The sequence below is a fragment of the Malaclemys terrapin genome, chromosome 3 (assembly GCF_027887155.1).
Source record: "Malaclemys terrapin pileata isolate rMalTer1 chromosome 3, rMalTer1.hap1, whole genome shotgun sequence".
Lineage (NCBI taxonomy): Eukaryota > Metazoa > Chordata > Testudines > Emydidae > Malaclemys > Malaclemys terrapin.
In genome coordinates, this window is record NC_071507.1 from 143,680,564 (window position 1) to 143,704,955 (window position 24,392).

Here is a 24,392-nt window from a genome sequence, read left to right on the forward strand (position 1 = left end):
TAGATTCTTTTAAAGAAGAAAGTTATCAAATATATAAGACCTGTTGGCGGAGCAATTTATTTCTTCATTAGCATGAATGTGAATGCCCTATTTCTATTCCTGTGCTGTCAATTTTTAAAAGTCAAAACAGCAAGTCAACGTAACTCATTTGTTTTCTTCTTTCCCTCTCTCATGGCCCCACCCATTCACCTTTACAACCTCAGGTAGTGGGTAATTTCCCTTATTTTCAACTCTAGAAAGTTCCTCAATTCAGATACAAGTGGGGGCAGGTGGGATTTATGCTTTAACTTGATTGGCAGTTCCTTACTGCCTTGCTTTCTGGACCATAGGGCCAAATTCTTTATTGGTGTAACACCACTGAAATAAACAATCTGACCCAATATTTATTGTGAGGATTTTTTTGTACAGTAAAAGAGGAGCAACACTATAAGAAACACCAATCACTGTTAAGTAATTTTTCTTTTGCTGAGTTATTGTGGGGTTTGTTTGTATTCATTTTTTTTTTTTAATTTTTGCTTATTTCCCAACTTGCAAATTTAATCCTCTGCAATGGGACTCCTAGTAATCAGTACAAATAAATAAAATAAAAAAGGGACAGTCTAATGTATTGAATGTTAAGAAGCATCGGTGTCTTGGTCCATGACTAGGGCTCTTAGAGTACGTCTATATCAGTGGTTCCCAAACTTGTTCCACCGCTTGTGCAAGGAAAGCCCCCATTGGCCCGGAGCAGGGAACCGCGGCCACTGGGAGCTGCGATCAGCCGAACCTGCGGACGCGGCAGGTAAACAAACTGGCCCAGCCCACCAGGGGCTTTCCCTGCACAAGGGCGGAACAAGTTTGGGAACCACTGGTCTATACGATAAGCAGCAGCCCACAACAGCAAGTCTCAGAGCCTGGGTCTGCGGACTGGGCTCACACCACAACGCTAAAAATAGCTGTGTAAATGTTCGGGTTTCCGAAACCCAGCCCCCATTCCTAGCCTTCAGAACCTGAGGAGTCTGAACTTCTTACTGTAATATCAGCCCCATGAGCCTGAATCCGTAGATCTGGGCTCTGAGACTCATTGCCGTGGGCTGCTGCTTTCCGTGTAGATTTACCCTTCAGCACTACGGTAATACACATAAATAATGAAAATAACTGGCAATTTATATCTTGTTATTATAGAGGATTGAAACTATGTCTTTGCTTTATACAGCACATTCCAAAATAAAATATTCTGTTTGGAATAGCCATTACATTTTCAGAATGGCATATGGATTTTTATTTCCTTTGACACGAACATGTTTAAATTAGCTTGTTGGAATTTGGTGAGATTAGGAGTGAAAACTCATTCAGACCCATATCCGCAACAGCCTCAGGGCAATGTCACTATAGGCTATTTTTGGTGCATTTATAGAGTTCATTACGCAGTTTTTAAAAGTATAGCAATAGCACAGGGTCTCTGTATCATAAAGAGAATCCAGATTTGGTCTGTCTTTGTTGCACACTATTACTAATTCAATTAGTGTGTATTTATATAGCAAATTTTGTAAAAGGCTCATAAAGGCCTGATATATTCAAAAGTGTTAAATATTTGTCATAAAGTCTTAAGTGCTCAAACTTTTAATTGGGACCTTTGGAAAAAATAAATTAATCTTTGTGAAGCTTCTTTAATATGAACTGGGTATTAACCCCCCTTCCTCTCCCCACTAATGTCTAAAGGAATTTATTGCTACTATCAAAAGTACATTTTCCAGTGTTCAGAACAAATATTTCCATATAATAATTAGCAGTGGGCTTTGGGATTTAACATCAGAAACTTAATTAAAAATACAATAGTATGTATTTTTGCAAAGGGACTGTCTCAACTAAGGAACAGTGTTCAGTGAACTGATGGCTGGAAATCAATATACTTCTTGTTAACCAACTTATCATTTACAGATAGTGCAACAAACACGACATGTTGCTGAAGTGCAGCAAACCCAGGAAGTTGAGAAGTGGAAAAAACTTGCCCAATTAAAGAATCAAGAGCTGGAGAAGTTTCAAGTGGAATTAGATTCAATATTAGATGTTTTACGGGAATTGCAGAAACAAGGGGTTGTTATTCCAGTACCTGTTTCAAGTGGATTAAATTTACCAGAAAGATATTGAAAGACGTGACTGGGTAAGAACTGATCAGAGAAATAGAATATTAACCTAGACAGCTGTGAATATAAAACAATCACTGGTGAAATCCTTGCAAGTTCAGATACTTTCCATAAATTCATCTGAAATTTCACTCATCTAAAGGCAAGTTTTTACTGAACAATTGATAGATCATATTGTGTCTCATAATTTCTTAATAATAAATGGTCTTGTATATGAAATAATCCTGAACAAAAAATTAGGACTTTTGAGCCAGATGATTCTCCTCCCCCTCTTCCCCTCCCCCCCATAAACTGAATTGTGAAGAAATTTGCATTTTGTATTCTTCCAACAGCCTGTGGAACATTACTGAATACTTCTGAGAGAAGATGTACAGTTCTGTTTCATACAGCATAACTGATTGCTCAGTTGTATTCTCCTATGTCAGATCTTCTATGAAAATCTCCAATAATGTGGTCTATTTTATACAGAAATTGCTAACCCAGTAATATCATTACTACAATAATTAGGGCACAAAATCCTGTTTACATCTTTCCAACACTTCTCTCTTCTCATCTTTTCACCCAGTACTCTTTTCTTTCCTCCCTCCCCTTTTTGGCCCCTAAACTTCTCCAAATGCTTGGAGGACTAGGTCTGGTTCTTTTTATGACAACAATGACCCCAGACTTAAGCCTGGTCTACAGTTAAAATTTAGAAGGACGCAGGGGGTGTGGAAAAAATTCACACCCCTGAATGCCATAGTTAAGACAACCTAATCCCTGGTCTAGATGCAGCTAGGTTGATAGATGAATTCTTTGGTCAACCTAGCTAGGGGAGGTGGATTACCTACATCAACAGAAACATTCCTTCGGTTGGTATAGGAAACGTCTATGCTATGGTGTAGCTGCAGCAGTGCCGCTGTAGTACTCCTAGTATAGACATAACCTTAGAAAACCATTTTCTTTGAATTTTGAGATATTCTTACAAAGCCATGCCATTCATGCTAGTGCTCTGTTTAGTATAATCGGTGGTATTTGATTGCTGACTGAATGATGCTAAAAGTTAAGTCATAGCTGAAGTAACTTAGTTTACAAGTCTACAGCAGCACATATATTAGCTATAGATCTGTGCCTTTTTGGAGGGACCATGAAAGAAGATACTTTTTCATCAGTAAATTATGTGATCACACGAGTGAGTGTACATGATTTAAATAAAAAGTAGTTATATACCAATTTGTATCTTGTAAGTTCCTGTTAAAATGCACTTGAGTGCCCATAATTGATTTGCAGTGCAATATTTGCTCATATTTATGGTATATATTTTATATATACATGTAAAAATACATACACTGTATGTAAGGGCTAGCCTGCATGAACAGTTAGACCACAGCAGCCTGGGGTGTGAAGCTCCCAGGCACTAGCCTGTCATGGTTTGACTATCCGTATTGTCCCTGCTGCTGTATATTAACAGTTCGTAGAATGCTTTGATCTGGTCCTCTGTGAAATGCGACTAGCTCAAAGTGCTCTAACAGACTGCTAGCATGTAGAGCAGGGTCCACAAGAACAGCTAGTGTGGGGTATATTCACACCCCAGCTGGCTGAAGTCTAATGGTTCATGTAGACAATCCCTAAGTGTTTGTACATGATATCTGTATGCAAAACGTGTATTGAGAGTGATAAAGTTGGGATTAATGCAATAATTATTTTGCGTATCTCATTCAGATATTTTCCAAAACGCCATAAAAGCTTAATTTTCATTAAAAAGATTTTTTTAGAATAATTAAGAATAATCCAGAATAATCTGGAAGTGTTAATATATAGTCATAAATTATGTAAATAGGACTATAAAGATTTGTATATAAAATGTCAATCATTAGTAAATATGTTGTATTTTCATAATGTACAAGCTCTTGTGATTTGTTTGCAAATGCAAAAGTTTAAAAAAAAAAAAAAAGAAAAGAAACCAATATTTCTTCTTCGAGTAGTGTCCCTAAGGGTGCTCCATTGTAGGTGTGCTTGCATACCTGGGCTGGTGATTGGAGAACTTCAGTAGCAGTGTCTGTTAGGCAGGCACACGGGCTATCTCTCCTCATGCTGCGCCGCAAGGCTAGTCAACAGGCCCAGGCTAACCCCCCTCAGTTCCTTCTCAACCACCCTTGGCTAGCGAGAGAGCCATTAGCAGTCCGTTAATACTATTGTTCTCTTGTTTTACATACTTATAGTTAGCCTCCTATTTAAGTTATAGTTGTAGTGTTTTTTTCGTCATCTTCGTTCTTATTTTACCCTAAAAAAAAGAAAGAGACTGCATTTTTCCTGCTTTTTTTCCCTCAATGGGGTATGTCCAGTTTGCCAGGTTTCAAGAAGTGCCACACGTGTACAGAGGCAATCCTGGTTGCAGGTAAACTCTCAGTGCATTCGCTGCCTTAGGGAAGGCCATATACAGCAGAAGTGTAGTCTTTGCCAACAACTCCGGCCAAGATTCCAGGAAGACAGAGAGCTCTGCCTGAAGAGGCATCAATCCGGCCCCAGTTGCCTGGTAGACATGAGTCTTCATAACCTTCTACATCTAAGGGATGTGGGTTGAAGAAACAGGCTGCGGACCCCTCTCACAAATCATCTAAAAGGAGAATGGGAAGTCCCCCTAGTGAACCCTGAGATAGCCGTAAGCGATCACCATCTCGCTTGGTATCTTGCCGGCTCCAAGACCATCTCAGCCTGGCAACCATGCCTCACAAAGACCAACGGGTACTGATACCACTGACAGACTCACGGACCCGATGGACATGGGCACCGAGTCACTGGTTCCGAAGGACAAGTGTAAACACTCTTAAAAAGTCCATGCAAGTCCACTTCACCAGCGACAGCTCACATGGTACCTGAAAGACAGCTGCAGACCCAGATCTCCATCTCCGCCCTCTTGCCCCCAACCCCGGCACCACTACTGACACTGGGACAATTGGTACCAGCGGAATCCCGCCATTCCAGAGACCTCTGCATGTCAGGTGCACCTGAGTCCCCTCCTCTTGGTACCAAGACCTCTGCATTGAGCTTCTACCAGCCACAGGAAGTATTCCCACTGCCATGCCATGTTATGTCCCTTCCCTCTGCTCTCTAGTGAGGGTTCAGACAGTAAGCCAGAAGAGGTAAAAAGCAACAGAGGGTCCTGTGGCACCTTTAAGACTAACAGAAGTATTGGAGCATAAGCTTTCGTGTGTGAATGCCCACTTCATCAGACGCAAGTAATAGAAATTTCCAGAGGCAGGTATAAATCAGTATGGAGATAACGAGGTTAGTTCAATCAGGGAGGGTGAGGTGCTTTGCTAGCAGTTGAGGTGTGAACACCAAGGGAGGAGAAACTGCTTCTGTAGTTGGATAGCCATTCACAGTCTGTTTAATCCTGACTTACACTACAGAGTTTTGTTGACACAAGTTATGCTGACAATCGAAACCCAGTATAATTACATTGTTTGTGCATGTTCACACAACGCTCCTTCTGTCAACAGAGCGTGTTCACAGTTGGTGCTATAGCATCAACAGAGCTCTCCCACTGTGCTACTTGCCACCTTGTGCAGCTAGGACTTGTGGGAAGGCAGAGTGGATCATAGTGCATCATGGGTTCGGGCTCAAGTCCCATGATGCAGTTTTTCCATCCCATCTCCCTGGGCTTCCGACTGCATTTCATGGCATTTTTCAACAACCCCTGTTTACAGTGCGCCCGCCCACCATCTCTGTCTGAAAGGATGGATCCTGCACTGCTCCCTACTGTTGTAGTCAGTGTTATGAACAATCTGATCATGCAATATATTACGAGCACCCACTCTGAACAGGAATCAGAGTTGTCTGACCTGCTGTGTGCCATGGAAAGAAACAGCAGATTACTTTTGGCATTCACAGAGCAGCTGAACATGGTGGACCATCACTTTTGAGCTCAGGAAACAAGCACTGAGTGGTGGGATCACATCATTATACATGTCTGGAATGATGAGCAGTGGCTGCAGAACTTTTGGATACGGAAAACCATGTTCCTAGAACTGTGTGCAGAGCTTGCTCCAGTAGTGCGGCACAAGGACACCAAAATGAGAGCTCCGCATGCTGATCACTGTGTGGAAACTGGTAACTCCAGACTGCCACCAATCAGTAGTGAACCAGTGTGGAGTCGGGAAGTCCACTGTTGCAGCTGCATTAATGCAAGTGTGAAGAGCCATTAATCGCATGCTGCTACGAAGGTCTGTGACTCTTAGCAATATGCATGAAATACTGGATGGCTTTATGACAATAGAATTCCCTAACTGTGGTGGGGCAATAGATGGCACGCATATCCCGATTTTGGCCCCAGATCATCTTGCGATGGAGTACATCAGTAAAAAGGGATATTTCTCTATGGTGTTATAAGTGCTTGTGGATCACTGTGGCAGTTTCACTAACATCAATGTGGGGACCTGGTCTGGGAAGGTGCATGACACACGCATCTTCATGAACACTGGCCTGTACAGAAAGCTACAAGAAGGGACTTTCTTTCCAGACCAGAAGATTCCAATGGGGGAATGGTGAAATGCCCATTGTGATGCTAGGAGACCCTTACTTCCATGGCTGATGAAGCCTTACACAGGAAACCTGGACAGCAGCAAGAAGCACTTCCACAATAGGCTGAGCAGGTGCAGGAGGACCATAGAATGTACCTTTGGCAGCTTAAAAGCGCGCTGGCACTGCCTTTATGGCAGGTCAGAATTAAATGATGAAAATATTCCCATAGTCACAGCAGCCTGCTGTGCGCGCTATAATATTTGTGAAGCTAAGGGAGAAGTTTTCCCCCCAGATGGAGTGCTGAGACAGATTGTCTGGCAGCTGATTTTGAGCAGCCAGATACCAGGGCTATTAGAGGGGCACAATGGGTTGCTATTCAAATTAGGGAGGCTTTGAGGCACTATTTTGGGAATGAGCTCCAATAATATGTCTTTCTATACAGCACTCTGCCATGCTTTGTTAACTTGCTGCCTTGCATGAATTTTGATGATTCCTGACCATGATTTGTACTCAGCAGATGATCAAATTGCCACTGTGTATTAATTCCAACAGCAACTACCATGTGTAGGAGACAAATAAATATTGGTTATCTTTCAGAGAGTGTGTTTTTATTAAATACCAATTAACAACACACACAAAATGCTTGGTGGGAAGGGAGATAATAATGAAGGGCAGTATAGGCACATATAGCTGTGTGTAAGTCCAACTATCATTTTGGAAGCTGTCCGAAGTGGAGAAGTGAACAGGGTACTGAGATGTTCTGGGAAGTTGCAAGTGGGAGGAGTTTGGGAAGGCATGGAAAGCAGTTCTGTATTGGCTGCTGCGCAGTAAGAGCACACGTGTTCTGCCTGGAGCATGATTAGGGACTTCAGCATCTCTGTTTGCTCCTCCATCACTTTTATCATCTGCTCCTGGCCCTTTCCAATGCGCTCCTCACTCTTTTCTGTCCTGCCTTTCTATTTTAAATTTTTCTCTCTCCGTGCCCTGTGTTCTTGGTTTTTGGCCTCTGAGGATTGGAGCACCTCTCAAAACATGTTCTCCTTGCTCCTCCTTGGTTGCTTCCTTATCTGGTGGAGGTGCTCCGCTGGTGTGTAGGAAGTTCCCGTTAAGGCAACATCTGCAGAAGCACAAGAAACAAATAGAAGCATGATTATTAGTGCACGCACAGCATTGAATCATTATAGTAAAATGCATCTTTTTAAAAATACGACTCAGTTTGTCATTGTCCCTTGGTAAGTACACAGCTAAGTGAATGCCCTAAGTTTGGCCTGGGGGAAGGGGGTGGCGCTCAAGATGGGGCAAAAGATACCGGTGGTTTTCTAAGGGTATCAGTGCAGGTGACTAGGGACAATATTGTGAATTCTGCCACCATTTTCCACAGGAAGGGGATCATTGAAGCTGATATCTCACTCCTGAGGGTAAGCAAGGGAGCATCTCCTGCATGCATGTGGCTTCAGACCAAGTCACTGTGCTGCTTGCCTGTGTGCCGCTTTGGTCCCTGCACAAGTGATTGCCGATTGACATAGGAGTTTTCTACAGTGGGAGAAGGAACAAAGCAGCTCTGCTAAGGAACCTTCAGCAGAGGATTGGCGAGTATCTCCAGGAAAGATTCCCATGAAATCTCGGTGTACATTAACACACTGTTCTGCCACACTGCTTAGCGGCACAGGGGAATGTGAAGCACACACAAACACAACTAGTCTTGTACGTTTCTATCCCTTCACCCACTTCTAGCGAATAACAAAGCAAAGGACAACTCTATCTCATATAACTGAGGAGCATTAACTCAAAAAAATCACTTACCAGAGCTCCCCCTCCTGTATCATCCACGCCAGACATGGACTGCTGGGACTGGCTAGACCCCTCCAGAGTGGAAAAGCAGTCCTGACTTACCTCACCACTGGATGACCCTGATGTGTGCTCCATATTATGCTCCAACTCAAACTCCTTGGCAGTAGAGATGGGGTTGCCGCCAAGGATGGTGTCCAGCTCCTCATAGAAGCAGCAGGTATTCGGCGCAGCACCAGAGGGACCGTTTGACTTCCTTGCCTTCTGGTACACCTGCCTCAGCTCCTTTATCTTCACACAGCATTGCACTGTGTCCCATTCATAGCCCTTATCCAACATGCCATGAGAAATCTGACCATAGGTATTGAAGTTCTTACGGCTGGAGTGGAGCTGGGACTGCAAAGCCTCCTCTCCCCACAGTGCCAGCAGATCCAACAACTCAAGTGTGTTCCAAGCGGGAGAGCGTTTGCTGTGTGGAGTCGCCATGGTCAGCTGGAAGATGCAATGTAAGCTGTCCACGCCAAGCAAACAGGAAGTGGAATTTCAAAAATTCTCAGACCTTTAAAGCGGGTGGGGCAGAAGCAAGTGCACCTCAGTGGAGGGTAGTGGAGTTCCCTCAACTTTCTATCCCCACGTGAGGCCTAAACCTGGTACTGAAATGGCTGTCTAGGCCTCCTTTTGAACTTACGGCCACCTGTTTGCTGATGTACCTATCAATGAAAACAGTCTTCCTGGTAGTAGTTACCTCAGCCAGGAGAATAGGAGAGCGAACATCTCTGATAGTGCATCCACCTTATACAGTATTTTTTCCAGACACGGTTATGATCAGGTTGCATCCAAAATTCATCCCTAAGGTAATCACTCCATTTCACATGAATCAGTTGATTCACTTTCCAATCTTCTATCCCAAGCCTGACCAAGGCAACAGGGAGGCTATACTAAATACCTGAGAGATCAGGGGAGCCCTGGCCTTCTACCTTAACGGGACAAGGGTCTCCAGGAAGTCCCCTAGACTTTTTCTCTCCATTGCAGAAAGATCCAAGGGCTCAGCAATCTCAGCCTATAGCAATGTGGGACTCACCCCTGCGGGGCCTCCTGCTGGTCTCTTCCGGGAATTAGCTCGTCCAGCCTCCGGAGTGCCCTCTGCAGGCTGGTGTCCCACTGCCGCTTGGCCCCCGTGTCCCTCCCGGACCCGGTGCCCCATTATCTGGGGTGCTGCCCCTTGGCTGTACACCCCTCAGTCTTGAGGTCTCCCCTCCCTGGGGAACCCCCACCCACTATCCCCACCTCACCTCAGTATAAGGCTATTGCCAGTCATCATTTAGCCCCCGTGCCCTGAGGCAGACTGATGTATCAGCCTACACATCACCAGCAAGGTTGGGTTTGGACCTGCTGCCTTTGCCTACCCCTGGGCTGCCCTCTGCAACCCCCAGTACCCGTTGGCCTTCTGCTACGCCGCAGCCTGGGGCTTTCCAGGCTGGAGCTCCCCGGCTCCTCTACCTTTCCCCAGCCCTGCTCTACTCAAGTACTCTGCTTAGGTCCCTGCAGCCAGCTACCTCCCTTTCAGAAGCTAGAGGAAGTCTGCTGAGCTCCTGACTCCCAGCCTCTTATATAGGGCCAGCTGAGGCCTGATTGGGGCATGGTCCAGCTGCGGCTGCTTCCCCAATCAGCCTAGTAGCTGCTTTCCCCTGCAACAGCCCTATCCCAGGGCTGTCTTTATACCCCTCAGGGCAAGTGCGGGTGACCACCCCGTTACACAGCTTAAAAGCTCTCTAAATGGGTATCGAATTGCATCAGACAGTGTTACCAAATTCACAATATGACCCTTCCAGGCCCTATTCATACACACTCCACAAGGTCGATCTCATCTGTCACGTTCAAGAATGTCCCTATCTCAGAGATCTGTAGAGCGGCGATACTGGTGTCAGTCCACACTTTCACAAAACACTATGCAATCACTTGAGTCTCTGCCTCCGATGCCATCTTCGGCTCCACAGTGCTGTCATCCGTAACTGACCCAATTCTGAAGTCCTGACCCTCCAGAAGGGGTACTGCTTAGGAGTCACCTACAGTGGAGCACCTATAGGGACACTATTGGAAGTTATTCACCTTGTGCAGTAACAATGGTTCTTAGAGATGTGTGTCCTTATAAGTGCTCCACAACCTGCCCTCCTTCCCTCTATTTTGGAGTTCTTGTTAATGATGCTGAGGTAGAGAAGGCGCTGACGGGTGTTAGCCCAGGCGCGCTGACTAGCCTTGTGGCATTGCATGAGGAGAGACAGCGCATGTGCGGGCCTAATGGCCACTGCTGCCAAAGTTCTCCAATCAGCAGCGCAGGGACACATGCACACCTGCAGTGGGCACCCACCAGGACATACATCGCGAAGAACTATCATTACTGCACAAGGTGAGTAACTTTTTCAGTCCATCCTCTAGTTCCTGTGTGGATTTGCCATAAAAGTATGGTATCCTCTTTTGAAGTAGCAGTTGATAGGACATTTTGACAGTGTGGTGAAATGTTTTAATTAGTAAAGAGAGCAAAATCTTATCAAAAAAGGCATCTTACCATAAGTTAAGTACAGTAACTCCTCACTTAACGTTGTACTTATGTTCTTGAAAAATGCAACTTTAAGCAAAATGATGTTAAGCGAATCCAATTTCCCTATAAGAATTAATGTAAATGAGGGGGTTAGGTTCCAGGGAATTTTTTTTCATCAGACAAAAGACTATATACTCTATATACACACTCACACTCTCTCTCAGTTTTAAACACAATTTAATTCTGGTGTACACAGTGATGATGATTGTGAAGCTTGGTTGAGGTGGAGGAGTCAGAGGGTGGGATATTTCCCAGGGAATGCCTTACTGCTAAATGATGAACTAGCACTTGGCTGAGCCCTCAAGGGTTAACTCTCACACTCTACAAGACAGCAGGAATGGAGGAAGGGGAGACAGCATCACAGACAGAGACACACACCGTATGTGTGTGGGAGAGAGATGTGCATTTCCCCTTTAAGTACACTGCCTTGTTAATTAGATCAGCTTGCTGAGACCGCAGCTGCTGCTAGCAGGCTCCCTCCGTCCTGAGCCCTGGTGTGTCCCTCCTGCTCTATGGAAGATGGGGTAAGCAGGGTGCAGGAGCAGGGGGAAGGGGGACACCCTGACATTAGCCCCCCTCTTTCTCCCTCCCTCCCCCCTACACAGCAAGCAGGAGGCTCGGGGAGCAGCTCCAAGGCAGAGGGCAGGAGCAGCATGTGGCAGTGGGGGGGAGGGACAGCTGCAATTGATAGCCTGCTGAGCAGCTGCTGCACAGGGAACTTAGGGGAGCGGGGAGCTGATGGGGGGCTGCCGGTCCACCCTGGTTCCAAGCCCCCACCAGCTAGCTGCAACAGCCTGCTCTTCCTGCAAACAGTGGACAAAGCCAGGTGGCTGCCAAATGATGTTAGAAGGGAGCATAACACAGCTTTAAATGAGCATGTTCCCTAATTGATCAGCAATGAAACAACATTAACCAGGATGACTTTGTGAGGAGTTACTGTATATGTACAGCTTTAGCTTCTCAGTTACATTATGACAGTTAATTTCTTCTTTTTTCTAAAGAAATACATAACTCTACATACTGAAGCATTTTTAGTGTATGTAATTAAGTTCTAGTTACATAAAGGGGTTCAGATAACATAATAAACCATTCATGTGTTGTGGCATTACCTTCTGGGAGCCAGTATTTGTAGGGTTCTGAAAGCAGGTACACTGGGGATGGTAACTGGGACAAGAATGTCTAGTAACAAGACCGTTCTGGATTTTGCCTGAAGCAAATTAGTACTTTCCGCTTGCTACTAGAAACCCTAATGTCTCCAAGCTGTCAGTGTATACTCCCAACAAAACTCCTCTCAAGTCTGCTGCTTCCCCAGGTCATCAAGAGAGGAAAATCTTAACTGCATTTTTAAAGACACTATTAACACAAAAAAACATTGTTTCTAGAAATTCTAATGTTTCATTTACATAGTCCAGGGCCCTATTGGAAGGAATCTAGTTTTGAAATTAATTTATTTGAAATTAACTGAGCACATTATTAATTTTATTATATTTAATATTGCTCTTTATTATAAAAAAGACATGTATCCATGTGTGTCTAATATGTCATTATTTGAAGATACATTCATTGAAACACACCTTTGGGAAAGGAAAGAGAACTTGCTACCTCAGGATAGAGAAAACTTACATATTCTACAATATGTGAACTTATGTGAAATGCTCAGTTATGCTGTGATGTAATATCTCCCAGATACTTTGTAACATCTAGGGTGACAGTATGAAGTTTCTGTTACATAAAACAGCATTTTTAGATGCTTTCTGCATAATGGCCAAGTTAAACTGATGATGTTAAGCCCTAAAATTGAAGCAAGTTAGAACCACGTGTTGCAACAATACCTCCTGAGTATAGAGAAAGGGGAAAATCTCCTGAAACAGAGCAAAAGCGGAGTGAGAAAACAGCTCATTGGCTTTTATTTTAAAATCCTCCTTTAGTGGAATTAGTGTTATTTGTCAAATAAGTAATTCTATATGTTCATTTGGTGCTTTTGTCCCCCTTTACTTTTTACATTAGAGGTAGCCTCATTTATTTGTTCTTAAAGTGAAGATATTTCATAAAACTAAAAATGTAGAGTCCTTTGTAGTATCATTGGAAACTAGGAAATAATCCTGGACATTTAGTACAGATTTATAATAAATTTCCTCAATCTATTATTGTAAATAGATACCCTGATCCTTAAAAATGTTCCCCTGTAACAGATTTTACATTTTTAAATACGCAAAGCCTTGATTCCTTATGCTAGTAGCCATTTTCCACTTTAAACCCTGTGGAGGGAATTATTCTCATGTACTGGAAATGTTCTGAAAAGACAGAACAGCTGGCATGATGAGTCACTGACCTAGATTAGAATAGGCAGTCTTTAAAGAGAGAAAAGCTGCAGCACTAAAGAATAGGATATGCAGCAGAGTATCACATCTTGTGATGGGAGTTGTGACAAATAGTGGCTAAATAAAGAGAATATATAAAAAGGAGCCACATACACAACAAACACCCTAGTTAACCACCCTAGATTTTTTTTCCAGATTGCTATTGAAACAAGTGAGGAGACTGTTTAACTATAGATGATTTATAAAAACTATGCATACAAGTTTAAAGTACTGCATATGCCATTGCTGGGGCTTGGGAGTCAGGTTTTACACCTGCAAATTAGACTTATCCCCTTTATTGGTTTTGAAAGACAATGGGGAGGACATAGGCCATTGCAGAGATTAATTACTTTAAATAGGCAGGAGATAGGCCCTTGTTGAATAAACCAGCCCCTAATGTTATGAAGTACCTTGTCTGAAACAGTCTTTTATGGGAGAAAGTCTCCAGAAAGTTGTAGCAGGCCAATCCAGGTGTCCTGGACTGCTGCTAGCTAGGTTTCAAGACTGGGTGTATCTCAGCCACTGAATTGATATACTTGATCAGTCTTCTGGTGATGGAAAACTTCAGGTTGCCATACTAATGTTGCTAGACAGAGTATAGCAGTAGCCTTTGCCTTAAATAACCAGCCAGGTGTGCCTTGGCAAGGATGGATAAGGTAGCGCACTGGTGGCTCCATTGTTTACTTTCTAGGTTTCCGAGGTTGCCTTATGTATTTGCTCACTTGCCCTGAGGGTGCTCGGGTGCAAGCTTCCACAATTCCATCCTGTCCTGTCCGTATGGGAAGCTGCTAGATATTCTCATAATTTTGGGCTGCAGTGCCTTCAGTCTGCTTATTACTTGGATTACTTGTTCTCCTCCAGCCCATCTTCCACAGCCAGGGATAGGGCACTGGCCTCAGAGGTAGGAAAGTCTAAATTCTATTCCTCGCTTTGCTACTGATTTGTAACATCCCCAAAGTCACACGTCACCATTTCTGCCTTAATTTCCCCATTTTCAAAATGAGGATGAGAGGATACCCCTATAGAAGGCACTTGGAGATCTACAGCTGCAATGTACTATGTAAATGCTAAGCATTATGGAAAAATAAGGAATAAGTTGCTGTAGCTTTCAGACTTGCTGAATGAGTGTCAATGTAGACACTGGCAGGAAAACAAAGGTTAATAACAGAGTAAGAGTTTTTACCTCAGATTTTATTAAGATAAGGGAGAACAAGCAAAAAGTACACATGAGCACAGTGCTCTAGCTTTACTACACCTGAAGACATAAATAGCCATGTTTGAAAACCAGGAACTATATCCCCCCACCCCACCCCCAAGTAGTAGCTGGTTTTACCTTACATGTAGTATAGGGACATAGAACATATACACAAATATACCGTACTGCTTGGTAACATTTAGTGTTGTAAGTTTCTTGGGAATTAATTAATTAAATTAACTTTTATCCCATAATTCTTCCTTCATTTGTATAAGAAGTTTTCATTGTAGTGTGTTATTAGTGGTTATAAATTTTAGCTTTGAATCCTATGTCCCAGAACCCCACAGGAAAATAGAAAAAAAAAGATGCTGTGAAATATACAGCAACAGAAGCAAGGAAATTTTCAGGCATCTTAGTGGCTATTTCAATTATCTGAATTTGTTTCAAAATATGAAACAAAAACCCACTACAGCAGAACCCTGTAGTCAATCTAATTAGGACCAGGGCCAGACTAGATAATCCAGAGAATGGGAAAGTGTGAGGCTACAGTGCTGTCTAGCAGCCACTGGAGAGATCAGCACATACAGGACCAGAAGTGGGTGGTGGTTCAGTTAATGCAGAGAGCTGGATAATGAAGGGTCAGATAAAAGGTTCTACTGTATTAAATTCTCAGCGTCTCTATAAAAAGAACTTATTTTAAAAATAGGTATTCTCAAACGAAAATGCAGTTTGTCATAAGTCTTCTCCTTGCAGGTAGTGCTGGGGAGTTGTCTGATCTGTTTTTGGCTTCCTACACAGAATTATTCAATCTAACTAAAGTCATACCTGGTAGCTTAGCTAGTGGTTCAACTAACCAGCACAGTCCTCTGTCATAAGATATATATATATAACGTTAGTACAATTACAATATTTAAGAGGAGCTGGGCAGATATTCAAGTTTGCATTTTTTTTTTATATACCATAATTGGATGGGGGAGGAGAAGGAGGGCACATACATATGCATGGCTAAATCAAGTCTACCTTACACATAGGGCTCTTATTTTTCTATGTACTGCTAAAGTCGCTGTACCATGCAGACAAAGAAATCATACTTCGCTTGGGAGAAAGTGCTTCCGTGTCACTACCCACTGTTCCTGACCAGACTCCCAAAGGCAAACTCCAGCAGGGCCAAGCCCAGTTGGCAGTCAGGGAGGGATGACACAAAGACAGTCTGCAAGCACAATTCCACCCCAATAAGAAGTAGAAGAGACCTGCAGGAGCCCAGAAACAGGTCCCAGAAGAGACAACCTCGCCTATTTTTGGTCCCTCTTAACTAGAACACCTACAGCAATTTTGAGGTCTTTTATCACAGAGCTACAAGCAAACTACTTTAAAAAAAATATTTGGACTGTAAAATATTACATTCCCTTGCTGCCCATGACTAAATCTCTTTCATGGCAAGCAGTCATAGTGAGAGGGTAGATAAGCTCTAGGTGGGGCTACACTAAATTCATTGGTAGGAAATGGTTTAATAGCAGTATTTGATTGTCATTAAGCAATCAATGTCTTGCTCCTCCACACCTTGTTCAGCAACCAGTGCAGTCCATCATAGACTGCATGTTTTGCAGGTATACTGCAGAGACGCAAATTTGATTTGGTGGACATGGCAAATTCCATTAGAGTCAGGCAAATCTTTTTCCCTAAGCAAAATGGAAATTACTTTAGGGTCTGGGAGCTAAGCTTTAACACTTCCTTCCTAACTCAAAAGCTACCTTAGCACTTATTAAATTATGAAGGCTTGATATTCTCTGTGCTAGAATCCTTTAATTTTATCTGAAGCAGATAATACTCATCTCAAAAAAGAAAACACACACACCACACAGCTAGAGGCTGCATTCAGCCCCCAACCTATGCAGGCACCCTCCCAGTGGGTTTGTAACTGAGGGCAGCAGTTGGCCATGAATATTTATACAGCTGCTGGCTTGGTCTGTATGTCTGCATTAAATCAACATAGCTATGTTAGTCAGCAATATGGGGAAAAATACCACTTGATTGACCTAGCTATATCACTTGACCACTGTGAACACTTCCTCTGATGGAGCTAGCATGGCTTGGGGAGGTAGTGTTCCCACACCAACAGAAAAACCCCTTTCTCCAGCAGTGTAGGCTGCACACAAACCATGATAGTGACATAGCTATGGCTGTGTATTGTCAACATATCACTTACAGCTGTTTGCTGGGGGCAGTCTGACCAAAATCACAGCTAAGGGTTTGGCTGGGTCAGAATTCAGATCAAGGGTGGTGCAAGATGCAGGGGTGTTCATTAATAATATATGGAGATATACCTATCTTATAGAAGTGGAAGGGACCTGAAAGGGTCATTGAGTCCAGCCCCCTGGCTTCACTAGCAGGACCAAGTACTGATTTTGTCCCAGATCCCTAAGTGGCCCCCTCGAGGATTGAACTCACAACCCTGGGTTTAGCAGGCCAATGCTCAAACCACTGAGCTATCCCTTCCTGCCTTTTTTCCTTTTGATTTAGTTTTAAACCAGCACTGCCACATGGTGTTCAGGCACTGCTTGAGTGGAGGTCTTGAAGTTGAGCACCTGGAGTATTTATAATCATTAAAGAGCCACTGACTTGTTAGTGTCAGTATGCTGCTCAGGGACCAGTTATTACATGCAGTGCACCTCCAGCAGTTTCAAGGGGATGGGTATCTTTCACTTCTTAAACTGCTACCAACAATTCACTGCAAAGGTAGCTGCATTTCACTTGTGATATAATGGAGGATATCTGTGTGTAATTTTTTTTTTTTTAGTATCAGGAGACATGCATCAAATGTAGCACAACTACACTAATCAATCATTTGCTACAGGGGTGAATCTGGGAATATTAGGAAATAGCCTTTCAACAAATACTAGTTGGTACCTTAAATAGCCTTCCCTGTGTCTGACCCTTCACCATTCCACTTTGAAATCTAGGCCATTTATTGATTTCACAAAGATCTCAAGAGCGCTTCAGTCACTGTAACGTTCTCCTCACCACCTCTGAAGAATCCAGGTACAAAAGGTTTTGATCTAACAGCTGCAGATTTAATTCAAACAAAATTAATTAAATCTTTTTAAACTGTTAACACTAGTACAAAATAAATGCAGTATCCACAACAGACCTTGAACACAAGCAGCCTCTGCATCCAATACAAGCTTCACAAAACACGGTATATCCCCTTTGTCACAGAAGATGGAGGGAAGAGCTCACTGCCAAACCAACACAGCTTCCAGCACACAACAGGATTAGAGCACACACATGACGTACTTTGTCCATGGCGCCTTCCAACATCTTAGGGCTCAAGAAATCCTGTGGCTGGCCCTACCACTACCCACTGTATATCCTGATAAATATGCAGTCCCCAAGTGACTAGACTTTTCATCTAGGGGCCCACACAAATTTTGTGGATATAGCTGCCCCCACAGAAATCAACAGCTTATTTTGATAGACATGTCCCTTTGGTACTTTCTACAGTGGGTGTGGTGTTATAAGGTAATAGCAAGAGATGCCAATACAAGATTTACCCAGTCTAAACAACCTTTTGTGCAAGTGAAAAGTCCTCAAAAATGTATTTAAGTTGTCAAGACAAGTTGGAAAGAAAAAATGAATAAAAGAGGATTTAAACAATTTACATTAAAAGAAAAAATTAAAAAAAGACAAGGTGGGTGAGGTAATATCTTTTATTGGACCAACTTCTGCTGATGAGAGACAAGCTTTTGAGCTACACAGAGCTCTTCTTCAGGTCTGGAAAAGGTACTCAGTGTGTCCACTAAATACAAGGTCAAACAGAAAACTTGTCTCACACACCAACATAACTTGATCCAATGAAAGATATGATGTCACCCACTTTCTCTCTCTCTAATATCCTGGAACTGACATGACTACACCAACACTGCATACAAAAAATTAAATTTAGTCATCCAAATGGGTTGACACAAATTAATAAGGCTCATTACTTAAAGAACGTTGGCCTTGTGTTGATCAATGCAGAGATTAGTCATTGACAATTTTAAATAAATGTATTCATTATATTAGAAGCCAAGTATACTATTGAACATCATGGTGCTAGCGAAAACACTAATAGCTAGGGCCCTAACAAATTCATGGTCCATTTTAGTCAATTTCACGGTCATAGGATTTTTAAAATAAAAAATTTCATTTCAGTTATTTAAATCTGAAATTTCATGGTATTGTAAGTGTAGGGATCCTGACGCAAAAGGAGTTGGGGAGGGAGGGTCACAAGGTTGGGGGGGGGGGGGGGGAAGAGTCGCAGTACTGCTACTCTTCTGTGCTGCTGCTGGCGGCAGTGCTGCCTTCAGAGATGGGCAGCTGGAGAGCGGTAGCTACTGGCTGGGAGCCCAGCTCTGAAGGCAGAGCCACTGCAAGCAGCAACACAGACATAAGGATGGCATGGCATGGTATGGCCACCCTTATGTCTGCGCTGCTGCTGGTGAGGCACTGCCTTCAGAGCTGGGCGCCCAGCCAACAGCTGCCTCGCTCCAGCCACCTAGCTCTGAAGACAGTGCAGAAGTGAGGGTGGCAATACCATGACCCCCACTAAAATAACCTTGCGGCCCCCCTGTAGCTCCCTTTTGGGTCAGGACTCCCAATTTCAGAAATGCTGGTCTCCCCTGTGAAATCTGTATAGTATAGGGTAAAAGCACACAAGAGACCCGATTTCATGGGGGGGGGGGGGGGGGGGAGGGAGGAGACCAAATTTCACGGTCCATGATGCCTTTTTCATGGCCGTGAATTTGGTAGGGCCCCACTACTAGCCAATGGACTCCCTCTCAGTGATAGGCAATATGGGTGTATCTAATCTTTTTCAATATATTTGCCATATGGTTCTTGTCTAATTCTGAACCATCTGTAGTCGGTCTCATTTAGATTATACTCATCATGAAATTGTCAGTGTCAAACAGTCTTCACCACCACTACACAAGCAAGTTAAAGTGTACGCCATGCTCTGTCTTGAACAACTACAGTTGCCTCCACACTTGGCTTTTTACATCTACATGTAATGATTACCAGGAGAGCTTCAGTGGCAGGTGTCTCTGTCAGTGTTGGAGAAATCTGTCCATCCTTGTGATGCCAGCTATTTCCATGCGGAGGGAAAGAGGAAAAAGATGTCAGGTCAAGCCTCCATGGCAAGGTCCAGATAAAGGTCTGGTAATCTGAATGGTTGGTATGTTGCACAAGACTATCATAAATTGGGGGGAGGGCCTTGTTCCAGGTCTGTTTGTGACAGAAAAGCTTATATCGCACACCATTTACATGTGCTGAGTTAGTCATTGTGTCATAGAAAAGGGTTATCAGAAGTTCCTGCGCAGTTGAAATCAGCACAAGTATCTCCACCACAGTGCCAAAATTGGCAAGGCTTCTAAATTTGTGTGGATTTTTCCTGGTAAACTTCCATGGCTTTAGTTTGCAAGCCACGCCAGATTGCTGGTTGAATTACACCCAGTCAGTGTGTGTACTGCTGGCAACATTCTACATAGTTGTCCAAGTGCAGCTGCTTTGGCATGGGTTGGTTTATCTTTCACACCAGTACATACCCCAAGCTTGAGCTGTTTCCAACTTGTAAATAAAATTACTCCAGCCACTGACACTGCAGTTCCCAGAGACCACACCACTACATGAGGTTATTCTTATGAAAGCAACATGAAGTAGAGGGAGAGTATCTCGTTCTTTGTGCAATGAGAATAGATTTTCTTGGTCTACAACTCCCTCTGAAGTGAAAGATATCCCCTGATCCAAGTCCCTTGTACCATGGCTGAGGACAGGCAAAGAACAAGTTGAACAGCACTAGAGTAAGTACGCAGCCTTACTTCACTCCATTCGAGATTTCAAATGCGTCAGAAAAAGTCACCACTGGCGAGCACTTGCACTGTCATGTGGTCATGGAACAGATGGATGATTTGTATGAACCCCCTCTTGGGCAGCCCATTTTATGTAGAGTAGCCCATAGACCCTCTGTGTTGACTGTATCAAAAGCTTTGGTCAAATCAGTGAAAACTGCATTCAGGTCCATGTTGTGCTCTAAATTTTTCCTGGACCTGCCTTACGACAAAGATCATGTCTATAGTACTACTACCTGGTCTGAAACCACATTGCACTTCTGGCAGATTCTCCTCAGATATGTCTACAATGAGTCTGTTCAGTAGAATGCAAGCTAGTATTTTCCCTGTTGTACAGAGAGCAGTGCCTCTGTAGTCAGCTTTGCTGTCTTTGTTTTTGAACAGTGATACAATAATAGCATCTTTGAAATCTGTTGGCATTTCTTCTTCCTCCCAAATGCTAGTCAAGGTATCATGAAACACCTCGAGGCCTTAGGGTCTGTTACTTTATACAGTTCTGCTGGAATACCATCCTTTCCAGAGGCTTTGCCAGAGTTCTGTTATTTGTATGGCTTTCATAACTTCCTCAACTGATGGAGGGAGATCGAGATCATCTTTGATGGATTTCTCAGGTAAATGATCATTGTGTAAGCAGATCATAAATTACACATATAGACAAAACAAGTAGCAGAGGCAATATTGAAGATAAATTTGCCATAATTAAATTAATGTATAGTTATACACATGTTAAAAGAGAGGCATTACTTTGACTTTTCAAAAATGTGTGAAGGCAATTTGACATGATTTACAAAAAAGTATCATAATTCTCAGTGTTAACCACTGCATAATAGCACATCTTCCTAAAAATCACTTAATCCCATCCTAAAAATGTGTTGGGATTTTAAATTATAAATTTAGGCAGGGGTTTCCATTTGGGCTCCAACTATTTATTAATTTTCTGTAAGTAATTGTCATCTCAGAGTCAATACCTCTTCCAGTTTTAAAAGGTGAAAAAAAAGTTGCAATAAAACTAAATCTCTCCCAAATTCTTTATTTTTTTACAAAATAGCTCTCAGTGGTTTTGCAGTTACCCCAAAAATATCAGAATGCATGAGCACTACAGTCGCAAGTACTGTGCAGCCACTTGCTTGCTTTCTCTGAGTAAAGTACAGTAACAGCAAGCATCAATCAATTACAAACATACACTAAGTAACTGGCTATATCTGTTGTGCTGTGGACAAAACAGGAATGTTTTCAACCCTGTTTCCTATACTTTCTGTATTAAATCCTGTGCTCACCATGTTAAAGGCTCACATTGACAATCAAGTCCACAAAACTGAATGTTATTAATTGTATGTAGAACGCATTCATTCTAGGTCACCCAGCCACCCACAACTGCAAGAATATGAAATTTTCTGAAACACTAAATATCTTCAGCAGCAGATGGTAACTGTATTTTGTAAACACTAACTGAATACAACATACAGAACAGCATCACTAGAATTTTGATAGGTGGGGTTTCAGTAGCCTCTAAAAGCTGCGAGGAGTCTTGAGTGCAGATTAATGGCAAATTTTTATTATGTTGGTTATGTTTCAAAATAATCTGCCTTTTGAATGGGGGGGAGGGGAGGAGATTCAGAGCCTGAAAAGGTGCTTCCTCTTCTTATTTCTCCATTCAGTCTTGATTTGAGTTTACTGTCCTCCTGGCCAAACAGTTCCATGCCATTCCTTTCAGAATCCAATGATACTCCTCCCTCTGCAGCTGCAGCAATCCCACAAAGCCGAGTCAAGTGCATTGCAACTCTTGTCTCATGTTAGTGTGTTCTGCTACCACTAGGCAGCTGGGCATGATGGCTAGTTAAATAAAACAAATAGCAAGCAACAACAGCAATGCTGAAGAAGGTTTTGATCTTAGGAAACACTTGAAAGTGACATAAAATAAGTCTTGACATAAAATATTAAGTATTTCACTTTACACGAAAGTGAGGTCAGTCAGTTCAATATTCACAACAAAACAAGGCATAAGATATGAAATATCTTCTACTGAAATAGGCAAAAAGGTCTGATGTTAGCAGCTGAATAAGAGTTCTTGATACCACAGAAACAATAAAAGACACTTTGCTTTAGAAACCAAGGTTTTTCAGTCAAGGATCTGACATGAGGCTTGGATAACTGGTTTGCTTTCTAAAATGATTGGTGGCTCTGAAATCAGCAAATCATCTTCACCCAGTGAAGAATTCTGGTCAGTGTTCACGAAGTTGGGGATGTTAAATTTTGTAAGGCAATTCAGCTCCTCCTCCAGCCTTCCACTACTCCTAGCTACTTCCTGGAAGCGAATATTACTGTCCAGACCTGGGGCCTTATGGCTTTGTTTTGCTTTGTCCAAATGCTCCACTTCATTAATGTAAAAGTGAAAGAGTGACCTGGACTCTTCAGCTACTTGACGCGAAAATACCCTGTCTGACTCCAGAGGTTTTCCAAAGTCTGCCACAAAGCTACTCACGTGAAATCTTTTTTCAGAAGGTTCTGTATTGCTGGGGGGAGGAAAAAAAAGCAAAATTATATGTACTAAAATAACCATGGAAATAAAAATAAAAATAACTATTAGACTTCAAAATGATTACCTCTCAGTATCAAATGTAACTTCAGCAGGCATCAAAATTGGGAATAAATGCAAAAATATTCATTTACCGAGGGCATGCTTAAAAGACGAACTATCTACTTCATATTTTCTGTTGTAAAATTTTTGTTTATTTTTATAGATGTTGTTGTGCTGGAATAGATCATTAATGCCAGCATTCCTACACTGCACTCTAATATGCCAGGTGTTAGAAACCCCTGATCCTCCCATTTCATTTAATCTGCTAAATACTCCTTGTTTAGTATTATGAGTAATAACAGTAATAATTAGAGCAGCACTTAACATTTTCAGAGCATTCTACAAAGCATTAACTGACATCTGTGGGATGTATGTATGGGTACTGCCCCCATGTCTCTTTGGTGACTAGCAATCACTTGACTAGCTGGTGGTCTGCGGAGGCATCTATGAAGCTGAGGTCTAGGGGACGTATACTCAGCACTTCAATGCTGAATGTTTAGGAGCCTTTGCTGCCTAGTGGAATCCACAGCCCCAAGTTAGATGCGCCGGTCTCTCCAAACAATACCGGGGGAGGAGTCAGGTGCCTAAGAATGGGATTCACAAAGGCCAGCATGCGGAGCAGTGAACCACCTAAGCTAGGCAATAGGTAAAGGCCCTTCGTTATTGATATTTACTGATTTTCCCAGAAAAATTCTCAGGGTTTTTAAAAAGCCAGTATTCAGGTGTTGTTGATATTCATCCAAATTGTGGCTTTTCTGAGACCCGGGAATTTTTTGCAGGAGAAGCAGATGGGGCCGTGCATAAGAGCCAGTGGGGTTAGCAGGAGACTTTGCCCAGCAGGGGGGCTAGTACTCCTGGGGAATAGTCTTTTACTCCCCTCCTGACCCAGCCCAGGGGTGGAGAGAGACATATGCACAAGGAGCTGGGTCCTGAAGCTGAGACGCCCATCTGCTGCAGGACTGGAGCAGAAGCTTCCTCAACTGCCCCTTGGTGTGTACGCCCCACTCCCCCCCAGCCACAACTGCCCTCAGTTTGTTTTTTGTTTGACTGATTTTTCTCCCAGTAAAAAACAATAAATTCCCAGGACATTAAAAAAATTAAAAAACCCAAAGCGAAGGGACTTCCTCATAGGAAATGACATGAGGAGTGTGGCCTAGTCCCCACCTCTCAAAAGGATTTAGGAGCTTATGTCTGAGCCAGAAGGAAAATGCCTCTCTCTGCTTGGTATTCACAGCCTGAAACCCTTTCCTGCAGTTCGGTAACTAAGCCCTTTCTCACCCAAAAAAATGAGGAGCTGGTGTCCCCCCTTATAACCTTATCCCAGTGGTTAGAGCACTCACCTAACATGTTGAAGACCTTGA

The 24,392-nt window shown here is 42.9% G+C and overlaps 2 protein-coding genes across 8 annotated transcripts in view; one reads left to right on the forward strand and one right to left on the reverse strand.

Moving 5' to 3' along the window:
* The window catches only part of CEP162 (centrosomal protein 162), a 79,006-nt gene extending 75,047 nt beyond the window's left edge, over nucleotides 1-3,959 (forward strand). For all 6 annotated transcript variants that reach the window (XM_054024208.1, XM_054024213.1, XM_054024210.1 and 3 more), the window contains one exon: nucleotides 1,921-3,959. In XM_054024208.1, the coding sequence (XP_053880183.1) occupies nucleotides 1,921-2,130 (210 nt within the window). In that variant the 3' untranslated portion in view covers nucleotides 2,131-3,959. The remainder of the gene's footprint in view (nucleotides 1-1,920) is intronic.
* A 17,504-nt stretch (nucleotides 3,960-21,463) lies between these two features.
* Nucleotides 21,464-24,392, reverse strand: part of MRAP2 (melanocortin 2 receptor accessory protein 2) — an 88,711-nt gene continuing 85,782 nt past the window's right edge. For both annotated transcript variants that reach the window (XM_054024273.1, XM_054024274.1), the window contains exon 4: nucleotides 21,464-22,966. In XM_054024273.1, the coding sequence (XP_053880248.1) occupies nucleotides 22,573-22,966 (394 nt within the window). In that variant the 3' untranslated portion in view covers nucleotides 21,464-22,572. The remainder of the gene's footprint in view (nucleotides 22,967-24,392) is intronic.